The 10,798-nt window shown below is 47.6% G+C and overlaps 4 protein-coding genes across 7 annotated transcripts in view; 1 reads left to right on the top strand and 3 right to left on the bottom strand.

Moving 5' to 3' along the window:
- Positions 1-10,725, bottom strand: part of LOC117588227 (aldehyde dehydrogenase, mitochondrial-like) — a 12,252-nt gene extending 1,527 nt beyond the window's left edge. Inside the window, exons 1-4 of one of the 2 annotated variants that reach the window (XM_034279375.1) lie at positions 10,525-10,725; positions 8,232-8,380; positions 8,069-8,165; positions 7,378-8,005 (exon numbers count right to left, since the gene is read on the bottom strand). In XM_034279375.1, coding sequence (XP_034135266.1) covers positions 7,378-8,005; positions 8,069-8,165; positions 8,232-8,380; positions 10,525-10,650 — 1,000 coding nt within the window. In that variant the 5' untranslated portion in view covers positions 10,651-10,725. Of the gene's footprint in view, positions 1-6,637; positions 8,006-8,068; positions 8,166-8,231; positions 8,381-10,524 lie in introns of those variants that run through there. The other variant, XM_034279373.1, reaches the window with a different exon arrangement.
- LOC117588226 (potassium voltage-gated channel protein Shaw) overlaps positions 1-10,798 on the top strand; it is a 52,105-nt gene that overhangs the window by 24,346 nt on the left and 16,961 nt on the right. The gene's annotated exons all lie outside the window — the stretch shown is intronic.
- LOC117587700 (aldehyde dehydrogenase, mitochondrial-like) lies at positions 2-1,225 on the bottom strand (the record flags this gene model as incomplete). The annotated part of the gene is made up of 4 exons (XM_034278597.1): positions 1,043-1,225; positions 708-856; positions 545-641; positions 2-481 (listed from the first exon to the last, which is right to left on the bottom strand). Coding segments are annotated over exons 1-4 (852 nt in total), but the record flags the coding sequence as incomplete, so codon positions are not given.
- Positions 3,329-6,276, bottom strand: LOC117588228 (aldehyde dehydrogenase, mitochondrial-like). Of its 2 annotated transcripts, none has more exons than XM_034279377.1 (4): positions 6,088-6,276; positions 5,742-5,890; positions 5,579-5,675; positions 3,329-4,628 (listed from the first exon to the last, which is right to left on the bottom strand). In XM_034279377.1, exons 1-4 carry the CDS (start codon positions 6,211-6,213, stop codon positions 3,435-3,437), a joined length of 1,566 nt encoding a protein of 521 aa, XP_034135268.1. In that variant the 5' UTR covers positions 6,214-6,276; the 3' UTR covers positions 3,329-3,434. The 2 variants fall into 2 exon arrangements, with proteins under 2 accessions (XP_034135268.1, XP_034135267.1); XM_034279376.1 differs by having other exon boundaries at positions 4,275-5,515; positions 6,088-6,275.

Below are 10,798 nucleotides of genomic sequence, written 5' to 3'. Positions count from 1 at the left end.
CGCGCTTGAGGTTTGTGTTGCCAGATGCCAACTGGATGAGCTTTCCCACCTCCGTGGAGCCAGTGAAGGCCAGCTTATCCACATCTGCGTGATTGGCCAGGATGGCGCCGGCTTCACCGAAGCCAGGCACCACATTAACCACACCCTCCGGGAAGCCAGCCTCCTTCACCAGCTGCGCAATGTATAGGGCCGTCAGACTGGTCTGCTCTGCAGGCTTCAGCACGATGGTGTTGCCGGTTGCCAGCGCGGGTCCCAGTTTCCAGGCCATCATCAGAATGGGGAAGTTCCAAGGAATAACCTGACCGCACACGCCCACAGGCTCGTGACGGGTGTACGCGAAGAAGTCACCGTCCATGGGGATGGTCTTGCCATGGTTCTTATCAGCCCAGCCGGCAAAGTAGCGCAGATTCTTGATGGCCGTGGGTAGATCCACATTGTAGGACATGCTGTAGGGTTTGCCGTTGTCCAAAGTCTCCAAGCTCTGCCAAGGGATAGAGTTGATTACTGCCATTGAACTGGGATTTTTTTTAATCTAAAAACTTACAGACAAGTAGACCTGATCACGCTCCATAAGATCCGCCAAGCGGTAGATTAGACGCCCGCGCTCCGAAGCATCCATACGGCGCCAGGGGGAACCCAGTCTACAGGACACCAAAACCAATCATTAACCATTATCTATTCATTCGAAATCTCACACTAAGACTCACTGGAAAGCTGAGCGGGCAGCCTTTACGGCAATATCGATATCCTCCTTATCGCTTTCCTGAATTTCAGCGATACACTCCTCTGTGGTTGGATTGATGGTAGCAAATGTTTTGCCCGATTTGCTCTTGTGCCACTCATTGTTGATGAACAGCTATAAAGAGGTTAGAGAGTAAATGAATAGCCCAAAAACTGAGAGAGAGCGACAAGCAGAGCGACAGCAGTTGCAGTCAAGGTCAAGTCAAAAACATGCTGGCACACTATCTGCAGTCTTTATCGCGCCTTATTCGCGATAAGCCCGTTTTCACTTTTTCGTATTAATATTCATTTGTGCACTTACTCCGGTGTAGAGCACCTCCGGGGTGGTCTGGGGCTTAGGTAGATCAGAGTAGTGGGCCACAGCTGCGGCAAAGTTCTTGTTTTGCGAACGCAACAGGGCGCCGCCGGTCTTCAAAGCTCGCAGCATTGTTGTATTTATTTCTTTGCACGGAAAATGAGGATAGAAACTAGAATTGGGCCGCCTCTCGCGAAACCTACGTAGAAATAATTTAAGTGTCTCCGTAGAGACACGAAAGTCACGAAAATTAATAAATTTTTGTTTTTAAAGCCGGTTATCCAGCACTGCGGAAAATAAATCTGTAAATATCTGTTTAACTTCATATACAAAAATAACTACAGCTACTTTTCGTTTACTTTTTCATTTGTCGATTGTATATATCTGCGAGCATGCGACCTATGGGTGAAGAAAATGTATGCAAAAAGAGTTTGGAGTATGTAGAGAAATTCCTTAAAATTTTTATATTTCAAAAGAGTTTTGTAAATGCTAACCCATATACATATGCATAGGCAAGATTTTTATACCCGGTACTCGAAGAGTAAATAGGGTATATTTTATTTGTGCACAAAGTATGTAACACACATAAGGAAACGTTTCCGACCCCATAAAGTTTATATATTCTTGATCAGCATCAATAGCCGAGTCGATTGTGCCATGTCTGTCTGTCCGTCCGTCTGTCCGTCTGTACGTCTGTCCGTCCGTCTTGTTGAGCGCCTGGATCTCAGAGACCATAAAAGCTAGAGCCACCAAAGTTTGCATCCAGACTTCTGTAGGCTTGCCTCTGCAGCGAGTCTGCAGTGTGTGGGTCTAGGGAAGGGCGGCGACCCAAAAGAGCGTGTTGGTGAGGGAAGTGTTGTAGATGTAGATGACAGATGAAGAAATAATGTTAAATGTTGACAAAACACCGCTAAGGTGCAGATGTAGTACTGAGTGCCGGGTATAAAAGTTGTGACGCGTAAGAAGCGTCTCACACGTCCCTTCTCGTTTTTTTTTCTACCCGGTACTCGAAGAGTAAATAAGGTATATTGTATGTAACGCACAGAAGGAAGCGTTTCCGACCAAATAAAGTATATATATTCTTGATCAGCATCAATAGCCGAGTCGATAGAGCCATGTCTGTCTGTCCGTCTGTCCGTCTTGTTTGCCGGCTCGTTCTCAGAGACTATAAGAGCTAGAGCCACCAAATGTTGGCTCCAGACTGCTGTATACTAACACTGAAACCAGTGTGTTTTTTAAAAATTAGCCCCGCTCCCGCGAATTGTCGCAAACCTCCCAAATCTACAAGATAAAATGAATCTAAAAACGTCATTCTGTAGGGAATGACCATATCTATCAGATCACGAAATTGGGATCCCATTGGATCATTATTAGATCCAAAATGAAATCCAGAAGTCCAGCTGCTTTTGTTGTTTTTTCACATTCTCTCATTCACACTCTGCTTCTGCAGTTTCCGCTGGGCGCTGCCTCTGCCGCGGCTCTGCCTCTGACGTGGATCTGAAGTGTGCAGCTCTAGGGGAGGGGGCGAGTGAAAATAGCCGCGTTAGATGCATCTCACACGTCCCTTCTCGTTTTTTTTCAGAACATTGATTTTCACTTTCTAATTGGGTTTGGCTGTAATTGTAATACTTGTTTATTCCCCTCCCTTCCCGAGCGGGGTTTTATATATTCGCTCAAGCAACGCTTTGGCGCTGTTCTAGGTGGCCGCCGTCTGCCGGGGTTGCTTGCTTGGCTCAGCGACGGTAAAAGCTCCGGCGAAATGCTCAGTCGCTCCAGCTGATAAAATAAAAGTGCCGAGCCTTCCCTGTGGCTAACTTTCTGTCGCCCCAGCTGGAAACTTTAATCTGGCGAGCCTCCTCTAACGCTTATCTAATCGCTGCCTTGCGGCTCTCGCAGGCTAGTTGATATTGCAGATATTGCAGTTTTCCCTATCACTGCACTTAGACACTTAAAAAAAACTGTCTTGGCCTCTGTTTCTTTGCATTAGTTCTAGCGATCCAGATCGAAAATGTCTAATGGCGTCCTGCCAACCTCTATTTAAAGCCTATCTCTATTTGAAATTTGCCGTCGAACTCGCTCTCCTTTTAATTGACTTGTCTCTGCTTTCTCTGCTCTCCATATATTTTCCAATTTGTTTCCTCCGCTAATTTATAAAGAGAACTATGTCCGTATTTGTACGCCTGGCAGTGGCTATTTTTCGGCGGATCCCAAAAAACGCCTCACCGTACAGTTTTAATACACTTAAAGAGAATTTAACTGAATGGAAAAAAAAACAAAGACTGACTGGATGTATCGTTTTTAGCAACATCGTTTGTCTAATTTAGATATGTAGATCGCGTGTAAATGTGAGCTTAAGGCTAAACGGAATGAACCCCTGGTCCAGGGACAGCCTCACTTTTTAGGAGTTCTTCTGTGCCACCTTGACAATGACGCTCTTGACCTCCGTGTAGTTAGAGAGCGCATACTCGCCGTTTTCACGGCCATGGCCGGACATTTTGTATCCTCCAAATGGTGCCTGAGCGGGCAGGACATTGTAGGTGTTCACCCAGACAGTGCCGGCACGCAGACCTCCGACAATATAGTTGGCCTTGTCCAGATCTTTGGTAAAGACAGCGGCCGCCAGGCCGTAATCCGAGTTGTTGGCACGCTCAATGACCTCATCGAGCTTCTTGAAGCGAATCAACTGCTGTACGGGGCCGAAGATCTCTTCGCGGGCAATGGTCATGTCGTCCTTTACATCGGCAAACACCGTGGGCTGCACGAAGTAGCCGGGAAGGTCTTCGGGACGGCTTCCGCCGGCCACCAATTTGGCACCCTGCTTCTCTCCCTGCTTGATCATGCAGAGAATCTTCTCCATCTGCTCCTGGTTTACCTGGGGACCCTGCTCGGTTTTCAGATCAAAGGGATTGCCCAAGGTCCTCTTCTTGGCGCGCTCCGCACTGCGCTCTACGAACTCATCGTAAATCTTGTCCTCCACAAAGGTGCGAGAGCCGGCACAGCAGCACTGGCCCATGTTGAAGAACAGACCAAAGTGGGCCGTCTCCACGGCGTAGTCTAGGTCCGTGTCGGAGAGAATAATGTTCGGGGACTTGCCGCCCAACTCCAGAGTCACGCGCTTGAGGTTTGTGTTGCCAGATGCCAACTGGATGAGCTTTCCCACCTCCGTGGAGCCAGTGAAGGCCAGCTTATCCACATCTGCGTGATTGGCCAGGATGGCGCCGGCTTCACCGAAGCCAGGCACCACATTAACCACACCCTCCGGGAAGCCAGCCTCCTTCACCAGCTGCGCAATGTATAGGGCCGTCAGACTGGTCTGCTCTGCAGGCTTCAGCACGATGGTGTTGCCGGTTGCCAGCGCGGGTCCCAGTTTCCAGGCCATCATCAGAATGGGGAAGTTCCAAGGAATAACCTGACCGCACACGCCCACAGGCTCGTGACGGGTGTACGCGAAGAAGTCACCGTCCATGGGGATGGTCTTGCCATGGTTCTTATCAGCCCAGCCGGCAAAGTAGCGCAGATTCTTGATGGACAAGGGTAGATCCACATTGTAGGACATGTTGTAGGGTTTGCCATTATCCAAAGTCTCCAAGCTCTGCCAAGGNCAATGGTCATGTCGTCCTTTACATCGGCAAACACCGTGGGCTGCACGAAGTAGCCGGGAAGGTCTTCGGGACGGCTTCCGCCGGCCACCAATTTGGCACCCTGCTTCTCTCCCTGCTTGATCATGCAGAGAATCTTCTCCATCTGCTCCTGGTTTACCTGGGGACCCTGCTCGGTTTTCAGATCAAAGGGATTGCCCAAGGTCCTCTTCTTGGCGCGCTCCGCACTGCGCTCTACGAACTCATCGTAAATCTTGTCCTCCACAAAGGTGCGAGAGCCGGCACAGCAGCACTGGCCCATGTTGAAGAACAGACCAAAGTGGGCCGTCTCCACGGCGTAGTCTAGGTCCGTGTCGGAGAGAATAATGTTCGGGGACTTGCCGCCCAACTCCAGAGTCACGCGCTTGAGGTTTGTGTTGCCAGATGCCAACTGGATGAGCTTTCCCACCTCCGTGGAGCCAGTGAAGGCCAGCTTATCCACATCTGCGTGATTGGCCAGGATGGCGCCGGCTTCACCGAAGCCAGGCACCACATTAACCACACCCTCCGGGAAGCCAGCCTCCTTCACCAGCTGCGCAATGTATAGGGCCGTCAGACTGGTCTGCTCTGCAGGCTTCAGCACGATGGTGTTGCCGGTTGCCAGCGCGGGTCCCAGTTTCCAGGCCATCATCAGAATGGGGAAGTTCCAAGGAATAACCTGACCGCACACGCCCACAGGCTCGTGACGGGTGTACGCGAAGAAGTCACCGTCCATGGGGATGGTCTTGCCATGGTTCTTATCAGCCCAGCCGGCAAAGTAGCGCAGATTCTTGATGGACAAGGGTAGATCCACATTGTAGGACATGTTGTAGGGTTTGCCATTATCCAAAGTCTCCAAGCTCTGCCAAGGGATAGAGTTTATTACTGCCATTGAAATGGGATTTTTTTAAATCTAAAAACTTACAGACAAGTAGACCTGATCACGCTCCATAAGATCCGCCAAGCGGTAGATTAGACGCCCGCGCTCCGAAGCATCCATACGGCGCCAGGGGGAACCCAGTCTACAGGACACCAAAACCAATCATTAACCATTATCTATTCATTCGAAATCTCACACTAAGACTCACTGGAAAGCTGAGCGGGCAGCCTTTACGGCAATATCGATATCCTCCTTATCGCTTTCCTGAATTTCAGCGATGCACTCCTCTGTGGTTGGATTGATGGTAGCAAATGTTTTGCCCGATTTGCTCTTGTGCCACTCATTGTTGATGAACAGCTATAAAGAGGTTAGAGAGTAAATGAATAGCCCAAAAACTGAGAGAGAGCGACAAGCAGAGCGACTGCAGTTGCAGTCGGCTCTGGGCCAAGGTCAAGTCAAAAACATGCTGGCACACTATCTGCAGTCTTTATCGCGCCTTATTCGCGATAAGCCCGTTTTCACTTTTTCGTATTATTATTCATTTGTGCACTTACTCCGGTGTAGAGCACCTCCGGGGTGGTCTGGGGCTTAGGTAGATCAGAGTAGTGAGCCACAGCTGCGGCAAAGTTCTTGTTTTGCGAACGCAACAGGGCGCCGCCGGTCTTCAAAGCGCGCAGCATTGTTGTATTTCTTTCTTTGCACGGAAAATGAGGATCGAAACTAGAATTGAGCCGCCTCTCGCGAAACCTACGTAGAAATAATTTAAGTGTCTCCGTAGAGACACGAAAGTCACGAAAATAAATAAATTTTTGTTTTTAAAGCCGGTTATCCAGCACTGCGGAAAATAAATCTGTAAATATCTGTTTAACTTCATATACAAAAACTACTACAGCTACTTTTCGTTTACTTTTTCATTTGTCGATTGTATATATCTGCGAGCATGCGACCTATGGGTGAAAAAAATGTATGGAAAAAGGGTGTGGAGTATGTAGAGAAATGTAATATCTCAAGTGCTTTCAAGACTTTCCTTAAAATTTTTATATTTCAAAAGAGTTTTTATACACTTAAAGAGAATTTAACCGAATGGAAAATAAACACAGAGACTGACTGGCCAAAGCTTATGGATGAATGCATCCGTTTTTAGCAACATATCGTATGTCTAATATAGAAATGTAGATCGCGCGTAAATGTGAGCTTAAGGCTAACCAAGAGAGGTTGAAATCGGCATTTAGAGCACCTCAACGGGATGAACCCCTGGTCCAAGAACAGCCTCACTTTTTAGGAGTTCTTCTGTGGCACCTTCACAATGACGCTCTTGACCTCCGTGTAGTTAGAGAGCGCATACTCGCCGTTTTCACGGCCATGGCCGGACATTTTGTATCCTCCAAATGGTGCCTGAGCGGCCAGGGCATTGTAGGTGTTCACCCAGACAGTGCCGGCACGCAGACCTCCGACAATATAGTTGGCCTTGTCCAGATCCTTGGTAAAGACAGCAGCGGCCAGGCCGTACTCCGAGTTGTTGGCACGCTCAATGACCTCATCGAGCTTCTTGAAGCGAATCAACTGCTGTACGGGGCCGAAGATCTCTTCGCGGGCAATGGTCATGTCGTCCTTTACATCGGCAAACACCGTGGGCTGCACGAAATAGCCGGGAAGGCCTTCGGGACGGCTTCCGCCGGCTACCAATTTGGCGCCCTGCTTCTCTCCCTGCTTGATCATGCAGAGAATCTTCTCCATCTGCTCCTGGTTAACCTGGGGACCCTGCTCGGTGTTCAGATCAAAGGGATTGCCCACGGTCCTCTTCTTGGCGCGCTCCGCACTGCGCTCTACGAACTCATCGTAAATCTTGTCCTCCACAAAGGTGCGAGAGCCGGCACAGCAGCACTGGCCCATGTTGAAGAACAGACCAAAGTGGGCCGTCTCCACGGCGTAGTCCAGGTCCGTGTCGGAGAGAATAATGTTCGGGGACTTGCCGCCCAACTCCAGAGTTACGCGCTTGAGGTTTGTGTTGCCAGATGCCAACTGGATGAGCTTTCCCACATCCGTGGAGCCAGTGAAGGCCAGCTTATCCACATCTGCGTGATTGGCCAGTGCGGCGCCGGCTCCACCGAAGCCAGGCACCACATTAACCACACCCTCCGGGAAGCCAGCCTCCTTCACCAGCTGCGCAATGTATAGGGCCGTCAGACTGGTCTGCTCTGCAGGCTTCAGCACGATGGTGTTGCCGGTTGCCAGCGCGGGTCCCAGTTTCCAGGCCATCATCAGAATGGGGAAGTTCCAAGGAATAACCTGACCGCACACGCCCACAGGCTCGTGACGGGTGTACGCGAAGAAGTCACCGTCCATGGGGATGGTCTTGCCATGGTTCTTATCAGCCCAGCCGGCAAAGTAGCGCAGATTCTTGATGGCCGTGGGTAGATCCACATTGTAGGACATGCTGTAGGGTTTGCCGTTGTCCAAAGTCTCCAAGCTCTGCCAAGGGATAGAGTTGATTACTGCCATTGAACTGGGATTTTTTTTAATCTAAAAACTTACAGACAAGTAGACCTGATCACGCTCCATAAGATCCGCCAAGCGGTAGATCAGACGCCCGCGCTCCGAAGCATCCATACGGCGCCAGGGGGAACCCAGTCTACAGGACACCAAAACCAATCATTAACCATTATCTATTCATTCGAAATCTCACACTAAGACTCACTGGAAAGCTGAGCGGGCAGCCTTTACGGCAATATCGATATCCTCCTTATCGCCAGCCTGAATTTCAGCGATGCTCTGCTCTGTGGTTGGGTTGATGGTCTCAAATGTTTTGCCCGATTTGCTCTTGTGCCACTCATTGTTGATGAACAGCTGTAAAGAGGTTAGATAAGGGTTAGAATACAGAACTCAGAGGTACACTTTATTTATTTATGGCCATATCATTTCCATAATCTGGCATATTGCATTTTTTTGTTCATATTACACATGGTTTCAATGAATGCCGCACCTCAATTTGATGCGCACTCAGACTGCTGTTTACCCCTATTGAATAATCATCTGATTATTCAGTTAGCATGTGGACTGGCTACCTACAGCGAATATGCCCCTCCTGCCCCCAATTTTTTTGTAATCAGAAACGTTTACCGGTTAACTGATTAGATTTGAAATGAACGCACGCCATCTCCCCAAGATGTTGTTACCTTTTATTATTATTCTCTATTTTTACAATCAAATCTATCTGTAGTCGCAGGCGTTCGACTATATAAAACTTTCCATCAGACCACAAAAGTTAAGAATGATTTGCAAAACATACACACACGTACATACACATACACAACAATGCCAGTGTCTGGGCTCGTCTAGACGATCGAACTGGTTTTGGGGGTATATGTACGCACATACTTACATAGTAGGTAGCTTTTTTTTCTATTAAACAAAATTTAAAATGTTATCTGCAAAGCATAGAGCCTTGGCACAGCCCGCTAGTCGCTAGTCGACTTTAGGGAGTTGTTATTCGTGATAAGGCATGGCATAAGCCCATAAAACAAGAGTGAATCAACCGATAAGAAAAGTATTAAGTGGGTTGAGACATCTGGTAGATTTTTGAAGCATACTGATTTTGAGGGGTTTGTTAGATGCTATGTAATGGGGAAACAGTATTCCTTACAAATCTTTAAATACATTGTGGAGATTTCCTGTCAATTAAAATAAAGTTCCTGTTTCTATAGCTCATCGGTTAATAATTATGCCAATAAAAATTGAATTAATAACAAATAGATAGCTGATCTCTCTCATTTTCTCTCTTTGAAATTAATATTCCTAGCATTAAAATCTGTTTAAAATGGTACGTAAATAATAATTTTCCAATCAATATTCAAACAAAGCCCCGTTCTTCCTCTACTTATGGCGCAATACGCCCATATGCTGCAGACAACAAATTCCCTGCCATATCTGAATGGGAATACTCTTTGGTTTCGATCAGAAACCACAAAATAAATACCACCCATCTCCTCTCTCACTGATTCCAATTAAATCTAACAAAACGCTGGGGCTCTAATTGTCGCGCGGGGCACAAAAAACACGAACAAACTTCTAAAATCGTACAATTTATGCAAATTTCCCTCGCGGCATGAGCATATAAACAACAAATGCGGAAAGAAACCACAAAACATGGAGCGCAACGAAGATCGAGGAGGAAGGGACCGATATTGAAAGAACAATTGGCAATTTAGCGACGCAGTGACATAACTAAGAAATGGAAAATAACAGAATAAAAAGCACACACATGGAGGGGAGAGAGAACGCCATAAGAGAAGCAGCGTGAATCGCAGATTTGATACCCTAGTAAATCAAACGCGGATGAGGTCAAGCGATTTAGTTTCAGATTTAGTATGACGAGGCTTTTGAGAATTCATAGAAAACTACAGGTAGTTCAGTTTCCATTAGTTTTTTTTTCTATGCGTTTCAAACATTTAAAAATGTATATACCCTAAGTACTCTTACAATTACAGAGAGCGCTGAGAGGGAGAGAGTACGTAGCAGCAGCTTTGCCAAAACAACGACAGCCGGCTGTTTTATGATTTTTCGTTCTCTTTTGTCTATTTTTGCCGGCCCTACGTTTCGCGTCGGCCACATGCTTGGAGTAATCCTCTACAGCTGAGACTTTCAAGCTGATTTTATCCCATTGATAAGCGTAATACAAGGTGTGTACGTGAGCTGAATGTTGTGTGAGTCGGAGCCCCTGTTTATTTGTTCTCTTTTTTTGTTGGCCACAAAAGGGTCCAAAAGCCCACACTTGAAAACTTAAAAACCTGATTTTCGTTTACAGGGCATTAGAAATGAGTAGCGCTGAGACTGAGAGAGAGAGCCACAAGCAGAGCAACAGCAGTTGCATGCGGCTCTGGCCCAAGGTCAAGTCAAAAACAAGCTGGCACACTCTTTGCAGTCTTTATCGCGCCTTATTCGCGATAAGCCCGTTTTCACTTTTTCGTATTATTATTCATTTGTGCACTTACTCCGGTGTAGAGCACCTCCGGGGTGGTCTGGGGCTTAGGTAGATCAGAGTAGTGGGCCACAGCTGCGGCAAAGTTCTTGTTTTGCGAACGCAACAGGGCGCCGCCGGTCTTCAAAGCGCGCAGCATTGTTGTGTTTCTTTCTTTGCTCGGAAATTGAGGAGCGAAACTAGAATTGTGGTTGTTGAAGGCACGGCCGTCCACGGGCAACTGTAAAGCAGCCTCAGCGCCGCCTCTCGCGAAACCTACGTAGAACAAATTAAAGTGTCTCCGTAGA

Source organism: Drosophila guanche, unplaced genomic scaffold, assembly GCF_900245975.1.
Source record: "Drosophila guanche unplaced genomic scaffold, DGUA_6, whole genome shotgun sequence".
NCBI lineage: Eukaryota > Metazoa > Arthropoda > Insecta > Diptera > Drosophilidae > Drosophila > Drosophila guanche.
This window is presented reverse-complemented; position numbering and strand designations above follow the sequence as displayed.

Bases quoted from the DNA above. Each gene is read 5' to 3' on its own strand.
- LOC117588228 (XM_034279377.1), bottom strand. From the start codon at position 6,213: ATGCTGCGCGCTTTGAAGACCGGCGGCGCCCTGTTGCGTTCGCAAAAC. The intron at 5,891-6,087 runs GTAAGTGCACAA...ACCTCTTTATAG, and splicing joins CGGAGGTGCTCTACACCGGA to CTGTTCATCAACAATGAGTG. The intron at 5,676-5,741 runs GTGAGTCTTAGT...GGTGTCCTGTAG, and splicing joins GCTGCCCGCTCAGCTTTCCA to ACTGGGTTCCCCCTGGCGCC.